The sequence below is a fragment of the Rhamphochromis sp. 'chilingali' genome (genome assembly GCF_963969265.1).
Source record: "Rhamphochromis sp. 'chilingali' genome assembly, chromosome: 2".
Classification (NCBI taxonomy): domain Eukaryota; kingdom Metazoa; phylum Chordata; class Actinopteri; order Cichliformes; family Cichlidae; genus Rhamphochromis; species Rhamphochromis sp. 'chilingali'.
In genome coordinates, this window is record NC_137930.1 from 36905045 (window position 1) to 36929144 (window position 24100).

The 24100-nt window shown below is 39.9% G+C and overlaps 1 protein-coding gene across 6 annotated transcripts in view; it reads right to left on the minus strand.

The window, feature by feature from the left end:
* The window catches only part of tcf4 (transcription factor 4), a 257661-nt gene that overhangs the window by 47123 nt on the left and 186438 nt on the right, over positions 1-24100 (minus strand). For all 6 annotated transcript variants that reach the window (XM_080867581.1, XM_080867580.1, XM_080867582.1 and 3 more), the window contains one exon: positions 1859-1964. In XM_080867581.1, the coding sequence (XP_080723707.1) occupies positions 1859-1964 (106 nt within the window). The remainder of the gene's footprint in view (positions 1-1858; positions 1965-24100) is intronic.

The following is a 24100-nucleotide window of genomic DNA, read 5'->3' on the forward strand; positions in this document are numbered from 1 at the left end:
AAATTTCAATTGATCAAATAAATTGATATATATTAATGAAATTTAGGGGAGGTACATGTGATGTGCAGGTTTCTGACAAGGTAATCTCCTGTGTAAGAAAACAAGGTGAAAACACAGTGAGGTTTCTCTCTGCTGTCAAACCTTCCAGACACTCAACAGTGTCTACATGCAGTTCAGCAATCTGACCCACTTTGTGCAGTAACCTGATTTCAGAAAACATTCACATAAATGGGACACCTGGTCTCCTTCCTCACATTAAGAATTTAAGAATAACCCGGTTAACACGGATGTGTGCAGGACAAACCTGATTTCTGGGACCATGTCCACCGTGTGAAATTAGTTGAGAGTGTATGTACTGTATACATGACAGACACCCAGCAGAGAGAAAAGAGGAGAGTCGGGGGGGAAATGAGAATTGAAAATTGTCAAAGCATTTTCCATCTATAGTTGAAAAGCAGACAAATTTGTTTAATCAAAACAGGACCAAACACTCTAAAAGGAAGGGCATAACGCAGAGATAATGGCCTGTATTTTTAATCCAGTCTCTTCAAAGAGATACTAAAGTAGACCTGTTATTCTTTTATTTATTTTCTCTGCTACAGAAGTGTATGCGCATATTATACATGGCCAGAGTTTCAGATAACGAGGTCAGTGTATGTATAAGTAATCCCTGGGAGCCAGAGCACAGGCTTCAGACTGCTCCAAATGATCTTTTTCAGAGTTTTTTTCTATTCTTGGCTCTGAATGATGTAATAAAAGTGGCTAACTATAATATATTCATCTTAGGCATAGCTCTGGCTGTGAGCACACCTGCTGTTCAGAACTTTTGCTTACACCGCGGAGACATTCACAAGAAAGTGTGCTTAAAGAGTTAGTGTTAAAAGAAGTGGGGTGTTAAAACAGCTGGTTTCACACAGGATGAGCTGAGGTGCTGTGTTAAGCCCAAGTAAAAGTTTTTTTTTTTAAATTTTGAATCATTAAAAACTACTCTAACAGAGCCAGTAGTTTTAGTTATCCAATCAATGACAAGCACCTGCACCTTATATTATACTGTAGTATATCTACATGACTCACTTGTTTGTGGGGCTAGTGTTCCATAAAATCAAAGCGATTAAATGGAGCCAATGTTCCAGGTGAACCAAACCAACCAACCAACCACCTGCAGAAGCTGCTGATCCAACCTGTGTCAACACTAAATTGCTCGGACATGTGAAAATCGCAGACTTTGCCAGGACAATTCCTGTTTTAATTTAAAAGGTCACAAATGAAATGTTTGCACAAAGTCATATCAGTGGCTACAACCTAATCCATGAAAGTTTCCAGCCTGTATTTTTTATGGAGTTGAGTCTTTGATCTTTAAGTTGTCCAGTGTATTTTTAGAGAATTTAAAATGAGTATTTTTTTTTTAATTGCACTAATCGGTTCTATAAATCATAACATTACTTGTCCTCACACTGCAACTGGAATCCTAATAGAAATATGTACAGTGTCGTTGTTTGATATTCCGTCCGCGTTTGAGACCAGAGTGACCAAAGAGTAGATAGACACATGAGCTAAAATTAAAATGAAGAGCACAGCTACCCTTGCCACTTGCAAGTAAGTTAGCAAACAGCATCAGTGATGTTGACATCACCGATGTGTGCTGCAAACTATGAAGACCTCCTCTGGGTGGCTGTGATAATAAATAACTAAATGTATGACTCAGTTTTTTGGCTGATTTTGGTGAGAACAACTTCCAGTTCAGGGAGCCTTCGGCTCATTTTGTCAGCTATCCAGTATCCACAGTGAGCTTGGGAATGTGGTGGTGGGAGGTTTGACGAAGGACAGACCGTGTGTATGTGTGTGTGAATGTGATTACCTGGCATAAAGAAAGAGCTTGGGAAGCCAGCACTGGGAGGTTTGGAGGAGGGATAACCCGGTGAGTCCCTGTTGTAGTCGGCTGTGCTGGCAGACGGAGCGTACACCTGCAACAAACACAGAAACACACGACGTCAGGCAAAAATCAAACCTTCCATTCTCTCATTTTTCCTCACAGAGGCTCAGCAGGAGTTAGTCTCAGACATCATTTCCAGGAGGTTGTAACAGATGACTGACACTTCCCTCCTTCACTAAAACATCACCCTGGAATATCTGATTGAATGAACACAGCTTCCTGGGCTGCTGTGGGTCTTTGGCTGTGATTGTTAAACTGGGGGAAAAAATATGGAAGCTGTTCTGGAAACTTTGTGTAAATTACATGAATATTGGTTTCTGAACAATACAGGTCTGTTTTAGGTTTGCTTTGTGCAGGATTCATTAAAAAAACATGTAACACATTATATATAGATTTCATATTGTATGCATCCAAAATATAAAATAGTATATGTTTTCCATTCATCATGTTATCATTATGCTAGAAAAAGAGCATAATTTAAAACTTTTTTCTTTTTCAAGTTCTTGATCATTTTGAATCAGCATTTTCTTTCAGACTAAGGAAAGACACATTCAGGTGTTCATTTTATTAATGAATTAAGTTTTAATTAGATAATACCTCTGTTGGATTGCTTAACCTATAATTTAAGACAACTTGTAGCATAAAACAAACAAAAAAGATGATAACTGATAATCGTTCCAATGTTTCAAATCAATTACAGAAGAAGTATGATCGAGGTATGATCTTATTTTTAAACCAGTAAACCAGGTTAATTTTTATCATTCATAGCTTTGAAGCCATATTTTTTAAAATGTATTTTTTTATTATACTATGAACCAGAAAACTCCAATCTTTTAATTTAAACTAATTTTCTAGATTTTGATTTTTTATTCATTTATTTATTTTACACAGGGTTTTAGTCATATGTCATTCAGAACCACATTCATAGAATATTTTATTCCTTTTTTGGAATGTTAATGGCATTTTCTAACTTGTGAAGCTCAACAAGACTTTAAAAACTTTATTAAAAACTTAACAAAGCAACAAAACTAAAGAATTTGAACACAGACTTCTCTTTATCTAATGGTTAGATTTATAGTAGTATAGTAAGGATACCAATTGGCACATATTTAGAAAGCAAAAACAAAATAATTGTTATTTACCCTAATTTAAAAATAATAATTTTAATGTAAGTAATCAACTGCAGAAGTTTTATGGTTATATTATTTACTTTTTTTTTTTTAATATTCTGACTTTAAGATCTGTCAATCAATACCTTAAAACTACAGTGTCAATGATGCCAACTATCTGCAGAGTCCAACACAGATTTTCAGTCAGTTATCCTCTTAAACAACCAAATCAGTGCTTTTCTGTCCGTCTCCTCTCAGAGGGAGAGGAGCAGCAGTAGCAGCAGTCATGCAGCAAACATGCAGCAGCATGAGAGACCGCAAGTACAACCGGCGGCCTGTCATCACTCAAACAGGTGACGCTCTTCCTCAGCAACATAGTGTCTGAGTTTGGTCATACTATCAGCTGGGGGTCCCCACAGCATGCCTTTGTGTGTGTGTGTGTGTGTGTGTGTGTGTGTGTGTGTGTGTGTGTGTGTGTGTGTGTGCATAGCGTGCGAACACTCAGCCATTACGCTAGCTCGCGCTGCATGACGCAAAAACTGGAACAGCTGTTGAAAACAATCTTCTCCGATTCTGTCTTTCTCTCGTTGATTCCCATTAAAATGAAAAACCTCACTCCACAGCTACACCTAATCTACCTCGATCCCCAACCAAAGACACGGGTTGCTTTGTTAACTTTAGAGTATTTGCATATGGATGGAGCACAGATGTGGTAAAAACCAAATGTGATGATAAAACACAGAAGGAATAAAAAGAGAGAGATGAAACAAAAACACTTGGGGGCATTATAAAAAAAACATCATCTCACTTCCCACACTCCCCGAGAGAAATTATTAAAAACAGAAAACAGATTAAAACAGTTTCTTTTAAACAAAAACCTCATGATTTTTTTCTCTCACGTCACTGAAGGATTGTTAGTTTGGGAAAGCTTCTTATTTCTTCTACCTAGTCCACCCTAGATCCTCTGCACTCCTGCAGGTGAACAGTCTTTGCGGAGAACCAAGAAACTAACAAATGGTCAAATTTTTGCAACGCCTACCCAACTCTGAGGAGAGAAAGAGGCTTCCCCGTGTTTCCCTGTTTTGATTAACCTCTGTACATACAAGTGAGCGTCTCTGGTTCTCAGGGATGAGTTGAGGTCGAGATGGCCTTGCAGCAGGTTAATCAAAAACACAAACTGGGGGTATTTGTCTCATTTCATCCACGATGTGGACTTTGTGTTTCAAAACATCAGCTACGCTCAACGTGTTTTGACCTTTGTGGTTTGAAGTGTACTTCTTTTCCTTCTGATTTGATCCAACATCGCAGCTAAGGCTAGAGTCATACTTCTCTGGGGTTCATGGGAGTGTTTGTAGTTCATTGTTTGGAGTACATTTTCATCTCCCTGAGGAACCTGTATCCTTACAGAAGTCGAAACAACCACTCAGACTGCTCGAGTCTTTGAGGCGTGTGTTTATGCAAGCTTCTCCCTGGGCCTGTGGGACTTCTGGTTACCCAGAATATCTCCTTTACACAGGTCTTTGGAGACCCTGTATCAGAGAAACATCATTTCAGCTGAGCGTATAAGACAATGAGAAATGTTTCGTGAGGTGTTATAGTTGCATACATTCTGCATAGTATAATGCTTAATGGCAGCACATCAGGATTTTGAGGGCACAGTTATTCTTTATTTTTGGTTTATTGGTTCTCGATTGATCAATACACCTGCAGTTGTTTTGCCCACCAGGTATAAATACAAGCTCTTAAATTTAGTCCACTTACTTCCGCTGAGTTTTATTAATTGAATTGGACAGGTTGCCCAGTAGCATGACATCCAGTCGCACTCACATTCACACCTGTGTGCAATTTAGAATGACCAGTTTACCTAACCCCACTATTGCATGTGGATGGGGAATCTACGTCATATCTTACAACATAACCATAAACCCTTTTTAACAATACGCTGATAACCTGATGTGCACCTCTCTAGAAATGCAACTACACTTCGAGTCACCGCATCCTGCAATGACTGAATAGTTTCAAAATAATTGATTTTTTAATTGATTAATAATAAAGTGATTTTACTGAAAGTGATTGATATTTAATCCCAAAGAAATTTAGAGAGAAATTAAAAAAAAAGTTTGTCTCAAGCTTTGCTGCTCTGAGACTTTATGAGTCTGAACTTGTCAACTAAAGTGGCTACAGTGTTAAGTAATAATAATAATAATAATAATAATAATAATGGATTGCATTTATATAGCGCTTTTCAAGACACCCAAAGCGCTTTACAATGCCACTATTCATTCACTCTCACATTCACACACTGGTGGATGAAAGCCACAGTTGTAGCCACAGCTGCCCTGGGGCAGACTGACAGAAGCGAGGCTGCCATATCGCGCCATCGGCCCCTCTGGCCAACACCAGTAGGTGGTAGGGTAAAGTGTCTTGCCCAAGGACACAACGACCAGGACAGACAGCACGGGGATCGAACCGGCGACCTTCCAGTTACAGAACCCCCTGAGCCACCGTTGATCTAAAACTATGTGAATGTGACGTTTTTAACTTCATGAAAGAAAATAGTTACAGAAAGACTGCAACACAGCGATGAACGGCATGACAGTCAGGATGTCAGAAGAGCACTGGGAACTGTGGGAATCGAATGCTGGGGTCAGGAAACACCCACCCATGAATAACCACACACACACGCACACACACACACACACACTAACAAACTTCCAAATACACAAGCTCAAGCACACAGATAGAAGCTGCTAAGTCAGCTAGGAGAGGTCTGTACCTTCCCACAATGCACCTTGCACGAGTTTAAGGACCCAAATCCCCCAGTCCACACACACACACACACACACACACACACACACCCCCCCCCCCCCCCCCCCCCCCCACGGAATCTGTGGATGTCATTAGAGCTAAACTAAAATCCCCTTAAACTTCCTCTTCCTCCTCCTCTTCCCCTCTGAGAACAGAGTATGTGCTCTAATCATAAAACCACATTTATTGACCCAAAGCCTGTGCAAGAACACACACACACATACACAAACAGAAACACACACTCAAACACGCATGCTTGTGTCATTCCTGCTGAAAATATTCAGATTTATGTCTCATGCGGTGCAGGCATATTTTCCCATTGAATGCTGCTGTTAGACTGGTGACGAAAGAATGTGATTTGTACTGTATGTCTGTGTGTGTGTTAGAGACAGACAGCAACAGGTGCAGAGTGCGCTGAAGTCTGAAGAATGCAGAGGGACACAATAACAACCTCACTTCCAGCAGTCACACACACACAGACACACACACAGAAGCATCAGTATTCCCACAGTTAACCAGCAGACCTTGAGCCAATGAGAGAAAGCCTCAACTGTTTTGTAATTTTACTGACCACAAACCACAGAAAATAATGCCAACCACAACAAAAACAGTTTGCATCCCATCAATAACCTTCATTTGGAGCTTTTTTTAAACCACTATTATGTAAACTGGGGGATATTCCCACAATTCATTGTTTTATGTCAAATACTTATTCTGCTCCAGTAGAAGCAGGTATGGAATAACTGTTGTGCTTTGGTATAAAGTAGAAACCAGTCACCCCGGGCTCTGTGTAAGAGAAAGACAAAAACTACAAAATCAATGATCTGGACCACAATAGAAAAAAATGGAAATGGTTCAAAGTTTGCTGTGGCATGACAGAAAAGAGCTATTTAGGAAACCTGCTGACAGTCCTGTTAGTGCTAAAAAAAATCCCACTGGAGCATCACTGCTTGAATATCAGTGTTTCACACAGAACTGGAGCAACCTACATACTTTGTGACAATAATACTCAGTGTAATGGCACTGATGATGTGCTGCCTTTACACTGAGTAACTCCAATGACAGTGGAAGAGGTAGCAGCATTTCCTGCAAGCAGCAGCGTGGGTGAGAGGTGGAAAGAACAAGGTCCACAGCACCAAATGCATGCCACGACAATGGAGTTGGAGTCCATGACCGTCAAAGGCAAGACACTCACTGGACTCATTGTTGTTGGTTTCAACAGCGGCCTTGTCAGGTTGTTGGAAACGCAAGGCAAGAGGTGCCAGGGAATTAGCAACCTTTGCTAACATACGTGATAAAAAAAAAAAAAAAACATTAAACATGGACATGAACCAAATAATGTCTGTAAAACTGAGATGTGTATCACCATGGAAATGTAAGAGAGATACACAAAAAACAGGAACCACTCAAAATAACATTTTAACCACAGAAACCAATGTAATCAGTTTCTTATCAAATCCAACACCAAAGCCGCACAAAAGTTAACTATTTTAGTAAAACAGGTCACTATCTGCTACTACCTGAAAAAAACAATCCTGTCTCCTAAAAATTATGTTCCTTTAAAACTAAGCATTTTCAATCATGTTTTTTTTTTTTTTTTTTTGGGCAAACATACAACCAAAACAACCAAAACATTCAAGATATGTACTCTGGCGAGGGTTAGCAGAAGCATGGGTCACAAGACTTTCACCTGAGAAAATGAGGTTTGATTAATGTGTGGGATCAGTTTGTTTCTCACTTGTCTTCTTTACTTTTAAGGTTTATTTTAACTTTGTTTTGTACAGACCCTTTCACATTTTTTCACATTAGAAACATCTCCTCCATTTTTGAGAAATCATGTTAACAACTGTCACCGCACTAGAGAGATGACTGAAAAGGAATTTCTGTAGAAAAGCAAGAGAATAAAGGTTGATTATATTCATGAGATGAAATCTGGGAGAAAATCTGATTCTCTTAAAACCTAATTGAAAATGTACTTTAGTTCTCTGGCAACAACATATTTAGTAGACAGGGCTGACACAAATCAGGACAAACAGTTCTCCATGCAGAGAGACACAACACATTCAGTGGTGCACAATGAAAAAACCCCCCACAGAAACAAGAATATGGTGTAACTAAATCTACACTTAATCTAATCAGTTTTTTAAGTGTTTCTTTATCACAGTTTCCTGTGCGATAGTAGAGACGCAATCAACCTACTGGCATAAACCAGTTCCTAATACAAACCAGCAGAGCCAGATGTTTAAAGTGCTGATCAGTAGAACCCCTGACAGAATTCAGTAGAAGCGGTTGTGTAACGCCCGACGGGTTCGGAGAATCTTCACAGAACATGAAACATCACAGAATTCATCAAAGCTTTGTTCTGCAAAGCCCCCGGCAAAAACATGAGAGAATAAAGACACATTCCACTGAAAACCGATTCCTCATGGCGCTGACAACACACACACACACACACACACACACACACACACACACACACACACACACACACACACACACACACGCACACACACACAGAGAGAGAATGCACTCAGAGCAAAACAGCTGTGTAACTCGCTGACCTGAACCAAAGGTAGGAAGAAAGACAACCTAAACCACATTTTAACTCAAAATTAGCAAAGTTCACACGTTGTGTTGACAAGTCCTGCTTCGCTTCAGCATTCAGTTTAATCCTCATTCTGCAAACATACTTCAGGTGTAAGGCCTACATGTGAAGCATGCGTGGAGAACACGAGAAAACGACTGAAAGTGTAGATTTCATTCCAGTTACATGCCACATTAGCACTACAAACATACATTAGCACTACAATAAAAATGTAGTTACTGCCCACTGATTCTGGTGTCACTGAGTTTATAAATTTTGAAGTAAAGTTCTATGTGTTAAAGCCAACTGGAGCCATTTTGACATGTATATAAATAATCCAAGGCTAATCGACATTTAAGGAAAAAAATGCCAAAAGATGGCAAATTGAAATGTGAAATGTTAATATATTCATGTTTCATTCAACTAGCTGATTTACAGGATCATTTCAGTTCTAATTTAATGTAAAAATGTTACTACAAGCAAAAGATAATAATATAATAAGGAAAATAATAAATAATAAATAATAAAATAAAAAATCCATATAAAGAGACTAAATACATTTAAAAGAAGAAATAAAGTGAAAATGTTACATAATGATCATGTAGGAAACATTTCTTTCTTCAGTTAGAACTTGTTGACAGAGATGGAAATGCTGTTGGGCCCTGGAGGATTTTGTGAGAAAGATCGAGTGAAGAAACAACAAATAGAAGAGAATGAAATGCAAAAAGTTGGAAGCCGATAAAAAGACAGTAAACGGAAACAAAAGAGAGAAAAATGCAAGGATGGTAAAGAAAGAAAGAAGCAGGAGGCTCTTTTGTCTTTGTTCAGTGTTTGATGCTTCTTCTCCCAGTTATTGTCTCCAAATGTGGGGAGCATCTGTTCAGCCTCCCTGTGTCAGCCTCTGCTCTGACTGAAAAAGAAGAGGAGAAGGAGCTTCTCCTGCTTCACAATCACATTTTGATAACTAGTGGGAAACTCAGACAGCACACCCTCTTTCAAGGCCAGCACCAAGGTTGAGTTGTACTTCTAAAGAAAGTTACCAGAACGTAACCACACATCATGCTCTCATCATCAGATTCATTAATTGCATAAACTTCCATCTTCTACCTCACAGAGAAACTAGCATGTATGCTGTTTACCATGTTCACTATCTCATTTAAGCATATTAGCATGCCAATATTTGCTGATTAGCACACAAACTATATCTAAAACTAAACTAAAATGGAGAACAAATGCAAACTGACTTCATGACAATAATTCATTATATTTTAAGGACCTCACTAAAAACACCCAACACTAATTTTCAAACTGAGCAGGGGATTGGAAGCCTGAGCTTTTATCAAGTAACTTGAGCTACTACTGCCTTTATATGGGGCATATGCTAACTTGTGCAACCATAACTGTTTAAAGCATTCATCTGTCAGTTAAACTTAATTTTTGATCTTTCGATGTTGTGTTTGGTGTTGTTTGGTTTTGATGCAGCAGTTTCTCAATCCAAAGAGTTTTCTTATATAAGCGAAAATAAAGTAACCTTAAGTTTATGTTTCACTTTGACTTTCCAATGACACTATACAAAAAAGTCAGAAAAACACCAAAATCAACAAGACATCATCTGGGGATCATAAAAGCATGCAGAAAAATTTGTACCAATCTGTCAAGCAGATGTCGAGATATCTGTCACGGGGGCAGTAAGGCCACAAATCCTAAGAATTTATCCTCTGAGGACCTTAAATGCAAAGATTTTCATTGCAATCTATATGTGAGTTCTTCACAGCTTTGGATATGAGCCACAGATACTTAGGTTGATGGATGCATTAAAGTGTTGAACCATAACATGTCCTATCTCCAGTCATTGGTGGGGGTTTTTAACCACGACCACAATCTCCAACCTAAAAAAGACATTACTGCATGGATACGCCTGGCATAAGTTTTGTTGTGAGTCCAAGTCCAAAAGAGTGAAAACACCTATGTGGGTGTCAACATGCAACGGTGTGAATTGTTCACACTAAGACATTGGACGCACCACAAAAATAAAAAAATTGCCACCTATTTTGTGCCCTGGATGTACCGTATATTTGCTTTTCCTGATCCAACACTGTAACTGTTGTTAGTCATTTAAATAGTAGTATAAGGCGAGATGTGCAGAAAGATATTGTTATATGAATATGATATTAGTACAACCTGTCTAGTGCAGTGGTTGTTGATGGAGCCAGGTATAGTAGGGTGAAAGGCGGGATACATCCTGGACAGATCGCCAGGGCTAACACAGGGAGACAGACTCACATTCACACCTATGGAAGAGGACTTCTTTTCAAAATTATTGAAACTATTTTGTGTAAGTGATGGTAAAAGTACACCAGACTTATTTATGTTGTTCAGCCATAATAAAAGAGCTTTGCCTGTTGCTGTCAAAGGGTCAACGTCGTGTTTCTACTGCACAGGTTTAAAAAAAGGGAAAAAAATTCCCGGCTTTTCTGTCCTCTCTCTCTCTGCCTCTCAGTATCCATCTATCCCTCTCTTTCTCTCTCTCTCTCACACACACACACACACACACACACACACACACACACACACACACACACACACACACACACAGTTTACCACGCTTCATCCAAAGCAGATGTGCTGGAATGTGAACACTCAAAGGAGCAGTCACGAAACCTCTTGACAGACACACACACACACACACACACAAACTCACTCTCTCTCTCGCACACACACACACACACACACACACACAAACTCACTCTCTCTCTCGCACACACACACACACACACAGTCGGCTGCACCTGTGCCTTTCCAGTTTTTTTCTCTCTTTGTTTCCCCCTCCCCCTCCTCCTCACTGTCCTCTGCCTCTCTCATTTCTAACAGGCTGGTTTCACTTTCATCTCGTCTTTATTCACCTTCACACAAACAGTTTAACACTGCAGGAAGCAGAAACGGAGGAGATATGCTGCAAAGGCTCCAAACAAAAGGAAAACAATACAAATAATCTGAATGATCAGTGAAATCACTGACCATGTTGAACATTTCCCAAAGGGGATTTTTTTTTTTTTTTTTTTTTTTTTACATATTATTAGTATTAGCTTTATTCCCAGCAAAGTAAAGCGGTCCTCTAGCCCTCCCCCTTCCACCTGTAGATGTCACCCCCCCGTCTCCCCCTCCTCTTAATTTACCGTTCGCGCCGCCACACTCTGAGGCCATCCGGAGGCAGACGTGGGAAAGCAAATCAAATGCACCACAGACGGATCAAACATTTTATTTTTTAGTGAGACGGGGGGTGTTTCTGTTTTTTAGATGTATTTTTATAGCGGAGATCTGAGCTGCGGCCTCGGAATCCTCTGAAGGTTAATTATGTTCCTGATTCAAAACACATGGAGGGAAAAAGTATGCGTGTGTGTGTGTGTGTATGTGCGTGAGAGAGAGAGAGAGAGAGAGAAAGCGGAAGGAAATCCCACCCACACCTCCGAGCCGAGCCCTTTATTCTACCAACCTGCAATTGCACTAATGTGAACCAGATGTACGCACACACACACAAACGCACACACACTCTGGCCGCCTAATTGACTCCATATGATGAAGAAGAAGCGAGCGGGAGAAAGGAAAGAGAGAGCGTTGGAAAGAAAATGCACAAATTCAAAGAACGTGAAATAAAGAGGGAGATTAAGAAATACTATCAAGCAGTAGGGGGTCGAGTGAGTTGGAAAATGAAGCCAAAGGAGGAAATGGAAAAAAAAATATGCAGTGCCTCTAGTGGCCACTTGAGGCTGGCTCCAAAAAAGAGTCAGTCCCTGCAGACTGCCAAGCCTAAAATGTCTATTTACAACTTTCAACTTTCAAAAAAGTTTATCTCTCTATAGCTAATTATGCTGTTTGTAATAGGTGTACTGGAATGAATTATTTAATAAATAACATGCTAAAACTTTATTAATGCCTAAAGTTAGCAGCATGGGCACCACACTGACAGGTGTTGACACAGACAGCTGCAGCGACTAGCTGTCCACTTTCCACATCTCACTTAATTGGAGTCACTATCCTGGAACTTTGCTGTGGTGATAACTGCTTCAGCTTTGGTCACTAGCGTGTTATTTGTATGTTACTTAGCGCTAATTAGCAGGTATCTGTGTCTATGCTTTAGCTGATAACACTCCACACTATTGCCCAAATATAACATACATAAAACTACAATTCAGGAACTAAAAGGTTTGCACTGCGGCTTCAAGACAGGGCTTCACAAACAAGTATGTGATGTCATTATGGTTTGTCATCTTTTATATACATTCTATGAAAAGATACAATAAAAGACAAAATGCAAGTGAAAGAATGAGAAATAACCATTTAAAATAAAGCATGGACACATAAATATTTTTTTAACTTTAACATAAGTAATGTTTAAAAAAAAAAAAGAGCCACAGACAGACAGAAAACAAGTGATAGAAAGACGGATGACAAAGAGAGAGCACACACACTCACACATCTGCAAAAATACTTGGGTGTAATTGAAAACATGCGGAGTCTCCACACACTCGCAGTGAGTTTCACGGACCGAAACACATTCTTCAACTTACTTGTAACACACACACTCTCACATGCTCCCTGTGGAGCTCAGGCTTCCTGTGGCTTGATTAGAGCCCCCTATGTGAAGACAAGTGGACTCAGCATGTGTGTGTGTGCTTTAGCGTGGTGCACCTGTGACTGAAGGGGGGTCGAGTTACTCAGACAGAAAACACTGGGGGGCCGGACAAAGAGAGAGGTGTGTGACACATGAGTGAGTGTGAGCGGCTGGGACATTTTTTTGCATTAAAAAAAAGAAGAAGAAGAGAAGTGTGCATATGACCATGTGAGAACAGGAAAATGTGTGTGCGCGTGTGTGTGTTCAGAACAACACTTCAAGGAGGAAAAAGGCGATTTAGGACTTCCTCGTGCACAAATTTGTGCCATTTTTCTTTTCATACATCAAATGAAGTTTCCATTGGTTCTAATGGAAAACCTATTCTCCTCTCCTCTCAGGCAGCAGACTGTTTATCTATTATTTACCAGCTTTCTCCCTCAGCAGTAACCCAGTTAGCAGCTCTTCTTCTCATCAGCTTCAGCTACAAGAGTTTCACTGCACCTACACATTGCTATTTCACTGGTTTTTACTGGTTTCTGACCCTTTTTTTCTACACCAAAGCTGTTAGTGAGTCAAGCTGCTGAATCAGGCTTCACCATCAGAAGGAAACAAAGGATGTTTATCCCTTTATTCACTTCTAGTCCCGCTGGTTTTCTAAAACCTGATTACTTGAATGTTTCAATTTTAAAATGATTCATGTTATAGTGCCAATAACCTTCGTGAATCACAAAAAAACAGTGTGAAAGAAAAAAGACAGCGAGAGGAGGAGAAATGAAAGTAAATATCAGAGAGACTTCGGGAAGCTGCATCTGCGCAAACAGAAAGAAAGAAAAAAGTGAAACAGCGAATGAAAGAAAAACAAACAAATCAGTAAAAGGAAAGTAAAGAAAAGAAGCAGAAAACGAGAAAAAGACGAAGCAGGCGGTCCAGTTGTGTGGCATGTTTACACTGCGGCCTGTAAATGAATTCAAGATGGCGCCTGGTCTCGCCAGGAGCCACAACATCAAAGAGTCAGACAGCCAGTGAAGTCACAGCACTTTAATTGACCACTAATTACCCCGAATTAGCTCCAGGACCGTGTGTTTTTTAGGGATCTCGTCTATATGTATATTAGTTTGGACTGCGTGTGCAAATAGTACAACATATATGGCACCTATTCTATTTTAGGGTATGCTCTTCTTTTTCCATCCATCCATCCCAATAAAGGGGCCGTCTTTTGAGAGAAAATCTGCCTGCAGTCAGTTTCCCGTCTGTGATGTGCAGTCACCTGGCAACTTGATATTTCCCACAGCCCGAGTTCACATCTTCAACTCTCTGTTTTACTGGACCAACAGTTATCCAAAGTTTTTTTTCTGCTCTACTCTGGCAAATAACAATGAAATGCATCAAATTTTGATAGTTTAGAAGCTAAAAAGGGAAACTAACTGAAGAAGGCGAGTTGCAACTATAGTTCAGTTAAAAAGTTTTTAAGGACTATTCAGTCAAGTCCCTCCATGAATGAGCAGAACCACCTTTAGCAGCAGTATCTTGGAGAAACTGTTTTCTGAATGAGTTTATCAGTCTCTCACATTAATGTGGAGAACTTTTGGGCCACTCTTCTTTTAAACGTTTCTTCACTTCATTGTGGTTTGTAGGTAGTTGTTAACTCACAGCTCTCTTTAAGTCCTGCCACAGCATTTCACTGAAGTCTGGATCTGACTGGATCTTCTTTCCTTTTTTATTCTGTTGCAGACTTGCTGCTGTGACTTTGGCCTGTTCCATGACCCAGTTTTTAGCTGTCAGACAGATGGCCTCACGTTTGACTCTAGAATACTTTGGTAAACACAGGAGTTGCTGGTTGACCTCATGACTGCAAGGTGCCCAGGTCGTCCTCACCCCTCCACCACCGTGCTGACAGTTTGTGCTGTGTTTGGTTTTCGTCAAACATGCTCCTGTGCATTATTTCCAAGCATCGCCACTTTGGTCTCGTCTGTCCAAAGAACATTGCTCAAAAAGTCTTGTGGTTTGCTCAGATGTAACTTAACAAACCTAAACTGTGCTACTATGTTCTTTTTAGAGAAAAGGAGCTTTCTAGAGGCAGCTCTTCCAAACAAGCCATTGTTCGGTCTTTTTCCAATTGTAGCAAGTATAACTCTTAAAACTATCCTCATAAAAATGTAACAAAACAAAGAGAAATGAACCAAGAGTATAATTCAGGCTTTACTGAGCCTTTGCAACAGAAGAAATCTTTGCCAGCAGCCCCCCTCACACTACTCCTGGGCATCAATCACACAGTGAAGCAATGCAGAGAGAAAATTGAGAGGCTGAACCAGGATGATAAGAAAAAAAAAGACCACATCAAGAGATGACGTTACATTGAAGTGATTATATCACCTTAGAGTTTCTGTTAGCTGTACAAATGCAAACTAACCATTATGCTAGGAAAGTGTGCAGTTCTATGAGACCTTGCAAGGAGGGAATTACTAGGTAGTCCCCAAAATTGTTTGGCCCAAAAGTGGCGAATAAAGGCCAGAGAAAGATGACTGACTTGATAAATCAGTGCAGTCTAGATCAAAGATCGATGCTGCTGCTTGTGCGCTTGGTTTATTTGTTTCTGTTTCATCCGTTTGATCCGTACTGATCTGAGTCTCTGAAACGCATCAAACTAATACTCTGAGCGTGCATGTGTATCGCAACCTTTCTTTTTCCCAGCAAATTGAGTAAGCTCTTCTCATCACACATGTACACGCACACACACGCACACCACACACACAGAATGATTCAGTGATGGGGGAATATGGAGGCTCATAGCGAACATAATGTGGCTTTATAATGTCCCCCCTGACACAGGAAATAGCCAGAAGTCTGGGACTGAGTGTCTGTGTGTGTGTGTGTAGCTTTGAGTTGAGAAATCCCATCAGAGGAAGGAAATAACAAATCGCACTGTGGCTTTTCTGTGCACCTAGGGCTCCATAACTGCATGTGCACACTCTCACACACACACACTAGCGGTGGTGTGTCCTCACCAATATTTATCAGATGAAAAAGGCATATTTTCATATCCTTTTCTAAGCAAAGCAATGACTTTCATGACATTTTCAACATTAAATTATTCTTTTTTTCAAATCAGCATTATTATTGTTGTAAACCCCCCCCCCGCCATGCTGACCCATCTGTTAAGTTTAAGATATGACGTTAAGGTTTGGTTACAATCTGATCGACTGGCAGGCACACTAGAGAAATATACATCAAAAACTTGTCAGATTTAGAATGAGGCACATTAAATCATATTATTTTAACTAGCTCGAGAAGTGTCAGATTATTATAGACATCTATAAGAAAATGATCCTACTGCTCACTGGATTCATGACCCCAATAAAGACTTTCCTGATGAGTTCATGATCTCACTCTGTAGTTTCAAGTTTCACTGAGGACCACATGATCTTTATTCTTCTAAGGTACGGCCCTCATTTAGAGGAAATAGACAATAACGCAATGTGTGAATGACATAAAGGGTAACTTATGGTTGACAATTTGCTACCATATGCAATGTCTTCCATATTGTCAGGTCTAACTTCAAAACAGTTTGAGTTATATTGGCAATATAGCATCAGAAAAATGATATTTGAGCCAAAAATTGCTTTATAAACTGGACAAAAAGCAGGAGGAAAAAGTGATAAATTGCCTGCTTTTAAATTCAAAAACTAATCTTTTTTCATTTCATGTCACTCATCAGAGAAGAGAGTGGGAATGATAAAAGACTGAAGAGGAATAAAAATGAAATAAACTGTAGCGGATAAGAGGCACTCATTAATCTACAATCCGACCTCATTCTTCTCACTCTTCTTAAATCAACACGCTTCAAAGAAACACTCCTTAATCTCAAGAGCGCTACTACACTGGATATTACGTTCATCTTCGCCTTTAGAAGCTCTGCAGACAAAAGGCTGAAGAATGCCACCTGACCCAAAGGTTCCTGTGCGTCAGCTGTGTACAGGGCTCATCTTGGTTGAAACATACTTTGAGATGCAAACAACTTTACAAATAATCACAACCAGAACCAACTGTTGTGCAGTAAATCTGGAGCATTTGGGTACCTGAGGGAGTGGTGCCCTGAAGCAGTTTCCAGGGTTCTTGTTGGAATAAATGATCTTTAGAAATTCATTTTCATGCTTTAATCCTGCCTGGCCTGAAGGGCTCAAAGTCAGCTTTTACATTTCCAACTTTGAACGTGTTTTCAACGTCGCTGCTGCAACACTAAGTAATGAAAGGTAATAATGACTATATCTGCCGTTTCAGAAATGCTCTCTTTCCTCCTTATCTATAGCATGTAAATTAGTTCAGGTGTGTTTGAGTGCGTGCTTTTCCCATCTGTGCAAGTGAGTAACAAGGTGGTTTTTATGTGTGCACGCAAAGTGTCTGCGTATGTGTGTTGGCGTGCAGGTTTTCAGGCCAGAGAACAAAAGCATTTCTCCACAGGTGATGGCTCTTTACGAGTCTCTTCCACACTCATTTTATTAGCCGCCCATTTTCCTTTCAACCACCCGGACGTTTTCTTTTTCTTTTTTTTTCCTGGCAAAGTCATCACACAGACGTTTTTCCCCCCCTCACTCCTTTTCACCAATTTCCTTTGATTTAATTACTGCCACATGCTGCCGACTGCCAGCGATCGTTAGCAAGAGATCCACCTCCACCAACGCGGAGTCCTGACAGGGAAAAGATGCAGAAAACACACGGAAATTTAAAAAAACACACTTCAGTGCAAACACTCGCACACAAGCAGAGGCCTGGTCAAGATAACAGAGGCAGAAACAGGGGAGGACTCACTCTGTCTAGGTTATTTAGAAGCTAAAGTGGATTTTGGGGCGATCGTGGCTCAAGAGTTGGGAGTTCGCCTTGTAATCGGAAGATTGCTGGTTCGAGCCCCGGCTTGACAGTCTCGGTCGTTGTGTCCTTGGGCAAGACACTTCACCCGTTGCCTACTGGTGGTGGTCAGAGGGCCCGGTGGCGCCAGTGTCCGGCAGTCTCGCCTCTGTCAGTGCGCCCCAGGGTGGCTATGGCTACAATGTAGTTTGCCATCACCAGTGTGTGAATGGGTAGATGACTGAATGTGTAAAGCGCTATACAAATACAGGCCATTTACCATTTATTTTGAATCAGGTGCACCTACTGATCAAGCAATTTCTCTAATGCTTAAAAAAAGAATCAAATTCCTCAATTTGTACACATTTGCTGTGATTTTGAAAGCCTACAGAGAATGAAGCAAGACCCAGCTGAGTACGGCTCATCTCTTTATCCAAAGTGTCAACTGGCACTATAACAGTAGCACATGAGAGAAGCCTTCAAGGTTTTCTGTCAGATAGGCAAGGTTGTATTTTAACCCAAATCGCTTTGCTAAACCTTTTGTTTCCAAGCTGTGACTGAGAAATGAAATAATATGAAAGAAAATTAAGCCAATTTGTGCCAGAAAACCCTGCAGTTAAAAGTCTCCCTAGTAGCAGGATATGTTAGATGCTGTTTACTCAAGGGATTTGAATATAATATGGTGCTGCTATGGAAAACTATGAAAGCAAGCGAGCAAGAAAGGAAGAAAGTGTTCTTTGTTTAAGGAGGAAGGTAGAGAAAACGATGAGAGATGACAAGAAGTTGGTATTGAGCCATTTGGCTGTCTGACAGCTAATTAAGAGGTTTTATAAATAATCAATTGATGAAGTAATTAACAACAGTCTCCAAGTTTCAGATGCACACAACAAACAGCAGAAAGAGAATGTGCTCATCCATTAAACATCTTGAATTTGTACACTTGGGAAAGGCTGCCGGTTTAATTCCTGGACTGTCCAGAATCCAAAACAGCAGCACTTGTCCCTAAAGGATCCAAGGATTGTGTTTATTTCTAGCTTTATTACCCAAAAGCACTTTACATTTGGCCTCAGCGCGATTAACCTACTCCACCTCCCGAGCCACAACTGCTCTCACCTCATTACCCTGACTGGGTAACACAGCCAAGAAGAAATAAAAGTCATGTTTTCTAAGTTTGAAAGCATGCACTGAAAAAAATCCCATTATGCCTTACAGCTATGTGGGGTAAAAACTAAGTGCTTACATTTTAGCACAGATATCCACTTTTGTAATAAATTTGAGCATAGACAGGAGAGGACGCCATCACTCGTCTCTTGCAGTTTGTAGTTGGAAAAACAATCATTGTGCAGCGTTACTGCAGATACCCTGTTAGTTCTCAAGGGCAGACTTTGACCAGACTCAAATGCTTCTTCAACAATCAAGTATTTTTTCTCTTGTGTTGGTCACTTTAAAGCAAATAAATAAATACATAGCATGTTAAGTCCAGTATTTACTATCCTAACCACAACTGACACTTTTACAGTCAAACACAATTAATTAATCTAATTAACTGTCTGGGACTCAGCATAGTGGGTTGTCTGTGGGGTGGGCGATATAGCCTCAAAATTATATGATGACGTGTCAAGATATGTTTGAGATGATGATATTTCTGACAATATAGAAAAAAATGTCATCAGTGTGTTCATCCTTCTTTTCCAATGAGCTACTGGCATTGATGACACATTTCAAGTATGAATCTACTGAAACAATGTATGAGCTACATTGTAATGTAACAGCAGCATTATAGAACAATAGCAGTGACACATCATAAGACAAATGTAAGCATAAAAGTAGGCTAGGTAGCTTTAAATTAGCAATACTTAACAATAGCTTATTTTACAATACCTACTGTGTTGTATCTCATTGAGAGCCTGCATAATTCAGTCACACAATAAACTAAAAAATATTTTCTTTCTGAGGTGTTGTAGTTGAGCTTTATGAAAGTCCTGCTTTTCCACAATTTAACCGCAGGAGTAATTTCCATCCACCATTTGCTCTTCCTGTTATACGGCGAGCAACTAGCGAGTATGGCGGCTCTCTATGGAGTCATTTGTTTACATTTGGGTTGCACATCACTAGCTGCTAGCATCCCCTCGTTTGAAGCCTGACAGACTCAACAGTGTTTTTGCCTTGAGTCGCCAAATACGAGTTTCATTTCCACTTTTAGCGGGAGCATGGCGTTGTTATAGCAATGATATTGTGATATGACAATTTTATATCAAACAGAAATCATGATATGACAACCCCTAGTAGGTGTTCAGAATGCTTTATATTTTAAGGATTTAAGTTTATGGCATATTATCAGAAAAACCCCAACAGAAACATCAGCCAAAGGAGTTATACGACTGTTTAGAGAAGACTCTCTTGTCGTGTCTGAACCTGGATCTGTAATACTTTTTTAGGAAGATCAAACTGGAGCAAATTAGAAACTTTGTAACCCATTTTCACAAATACTTCTCAAAGTGAAATAAGAAGAATATATCAAAATTTATCCAGATGCAGACATCCTTCTGGATTGCTCGGTTCACGTATCATATCGATGGAATTTTAGCTTTAATGGGAATACATTTTACCCCTCAGCTCTATCAAACCCCAGGCTTAAAACCACTGCTCTGTGATGATAGTCACATAAAAAAGATGTAGGAGAAAAAAAAAGGTCAAAACAGGTCAAAAACTCTTCATTAAAAAAACAAAAACAAAAGGAAAGAGCGAGGAAAAAGAGACGTAGATAGGAGTGAAAATTGTCATTGGTTGTTTGCTCCCACCATGACAAACACACTCATCACACAAGCACATACAAATGTGTTCTCTCAGCTGGCACGGTGGCAGCCAGCCCGACAGCCAATCAAAATGCCCGTTACAGGGCACGCAGCCAATAAGACCTCTGCTCTCCACAGCAGCCAAGCTGTCAGGGTGAGAACAAGTGTGTAGGAGGCAGCAAGCGTGTGTGTATGTGACTGTACACACACGGACACACACGGTCGCTGCTCTGATCGTGCTGTCAGTCACTCTTCTTTCTCTGCTGTTTTCAATTGTATTTTAATTTTTTTCCTGCAATGTAATTTTTTCCCCCTTCACTTGCTTTAAATTCCATTTCTATTTCGTGTTTAGCTTTTGCAATTTTTTTTGTTTGGTCTTTCGTAACCTGGCGTCCATCCACACTGTGAACCTGTTCCTGCAACTAAAGCTTCATAAATAAATAATCATTGTGTAAATAAATTAAACTCATGACACATACAGCCGTAAAGGTCATGAGCTCAACACGTGTGGACACACACGGGACGTCCAGTGTCTGTAAACAACAAAGTCTGTTGCAAAATACAGACAGATGTAGAGCAACAGAAGAGTTCCCCTCTTAAAACAGGACTGGTTTGTGTTCAGATGATTTACAAATGCATGTGGGTAAATTGGGTCTGGTGTGTGTGTGTGTTCACAGTCTTCTTCACCTCCTCTAAGATGGCTGCCATGCAATTTTATTCAGATTTGCGGATTCCAAGTCTGCAAGTTGGAGCGTTACAAGACGACCAACGTCACTGAGGCAACGCGCCGGCAGGCACCTAAACCGAGCCAAAAGCTAAGATGGCTTCCGTGGCATGTTAATTATTGAAGAGGGTGCAGACGGAGAGTTGGGTGCAGCAAGCACGGCTGCTGGTGGGATGCTGGGTCATAGCGATCCCGTTGCTATGGTGATGCAAGCTGGCGACGGGCATCAAGGTCTCATCTCGGCGTAACATGGTAACCAGAGGACCGGGCGCACACTCCAAACCAAACCGACCGCTTAAGATGGCTGCCGCAGGAAAAATCAATTTACCTGCTGATTCACGTCGAGCCTTTCACAAATATACAGAACTCTTCACTGCCACATGTAACCAACCAGATAAAACCAGACTGTAGTTTATTACAGGAGGAAAATTAAAGGATAGTTAAAATAGCTAAAAGGAAACTGTAGCTTGTTACATGAAAGCAAAATTAAAAATGCATAGTTTGTAGATAAAACTAAATTACACTTTATCAGGTAAAAAGCAAAACTTGGTTGGTTTTATCAAACAGAACAAAGTTTCAACTTTCAAAGAACAGTTTTAATGCAGTTAAAATGCAGCAAAAAACAATAAGTAGTTCATGAGAGGGGAAAAAAATTACAATAAATTTTAAAGTTTAAATGTATACTGATACGTATGTTGCAATTAAAGTGTAGCTTATAAAGCTGAATTAAATCCATCAGGCAAAAATAGAATGTAGCTAAAACTAAACATTTACTGTATATTAAAGTGTAGCTTTGAAGGTTCAAGTGAAAACTTTATTATAAAAAAGGCCATTTAACTCATTCACTGCCATAGACGTCTATAGCCGTCAATGGCAGTGAATGAGTCAATGGGTTTAACTCATTCACTGCCAATGGCTGGCAGTGAATGAGTTAAGCTTACTGTATAAGAGAAAATCAAAGTGCCGTTCATGAAGTAAAGACAAACATAGCGGGCAATGTATTAGAGAAAAAACAAGCCGTAGTAGTTTATTCTAAACAAGCAGACCATGTTCCTGATAAAAAGCCCACCATAGTGTAGCAGAACAAAACCAGGTTATGAAAAATGAAAAAGCAGAACAGATGTTTGTGATTTCGATTTTCAAGACTATTTTCAAGACAAGTTAATGGCTAAAGACAACGTAAAAGATACTTTGTAACATTTAGATTTGTAATGTAGACCATTGGTGACACAGATGAGGCCAACTGAAAGTGCCTTTAATTTCTCAGTTACTTCGTTTTGGCTCATTTACATTTTGCAGACAGCATCATGGCTTTTTAAAACAACTGAGTGAGCTTCGACTTCTGGTGTAGATCTTTAGGGTCAGAGAGTCATTTTAATTTTTAATCATCCAAATAAAAAACATGTCTGTCTCGGAGTCAGAGCGTGCTCAAAATCTGTAAAATACACCTGTTTTGCTGTTTATTTTCCCCAACATTATAAATTTACAGTAAAAGCAGCAACAGTTTGAGCGAGCGAGAGCACTGAAGCACTAAACAGCTACATTAACACACTTAATCCTTCATCGTCATCATTCGGGGCTACGGGGATTTTAACCCATGACCTCTTCGTGCAGAGAGAGGCTGTGCAGCCATTAGAGTTACATCGCTGGATCTTTTCATCTTGATACCATGATGAGGACTAACTTTAAAGGCATTTCTGCTGGGCTTGATTTCTGATAGTTCAGAAATTTGCTTAAGATCTATTTGAATGTTTCCTCATGTTTGCTAAGTCTACAAAAAATAATGATAAATCAACTATGACAGCAAGTTTGTGTTGAACAGATCACGGAAGATAAGCCTGTGCTTTCCACACAGATGGGTTGTTTTGCGTAACAGCAAATAACCTACAAAGAATGCAGACTTTAAAATCTAATTAAGAGTGTTAAAAAACACAAGTTGGAAATGATCAAACACAACACACAGTATGCAAAATGTAGCTAAAAGAAGACCTCAGCGTCCCACCGGTGGTACAGTCAGTTAATGGAAAATGTTTTCTGAACTTATGTCATCTGATCTAAATTTGTACATCCTTCTCTGCAAAGATTTATCAGAATCCAACAGTTTCAAACCACTTTACTTCTATTTGATCCCAGTTCAAAGCCCCTCCCCCCAAAAAGAGGACATTAAAGCTGATGTAGAAAATATTTGAGAGAAAAGAGAAACATTAAATCGGTCAACAGAAGCCCAAGGATGCAGACCGCTCAGTGCTCTACTTTCTGCAGCGATTTTATGGCTTCCAAGAGCCTGACAGTTTAAATCAAGCGCACCTTACTTGCTTCAAACGAAGTGGATGGTTCCTCTGAACATCTGATTCTGATCCTGCTCAGCCTGGTGATCCATAAAAATGTTAATAGGGATTAGAGTCCTGGCCTCCTGTGTGGACTGACTCACTGCACTCTGGTCCTGTTTCCACGGAGGCCTTTAAACCCATGTCGGCTCAGAGTCATCTTATTTATCAGTCTGTCTGGGGCTAAAGAAATAATGGAAAATTACAGCCACGCAGCGCTGGACAAAACACACTCATGATTTAGCTATTCTTAGTCAGCACTGACAGCAGAGCAAGTTCCTGTTAATGGTGGTTCTAGTGGAAAGGTCATGGCATCAATATCATTTAAATGGCTCATTCTCTGGGGAGTGGGCAGTCATTTTTAAC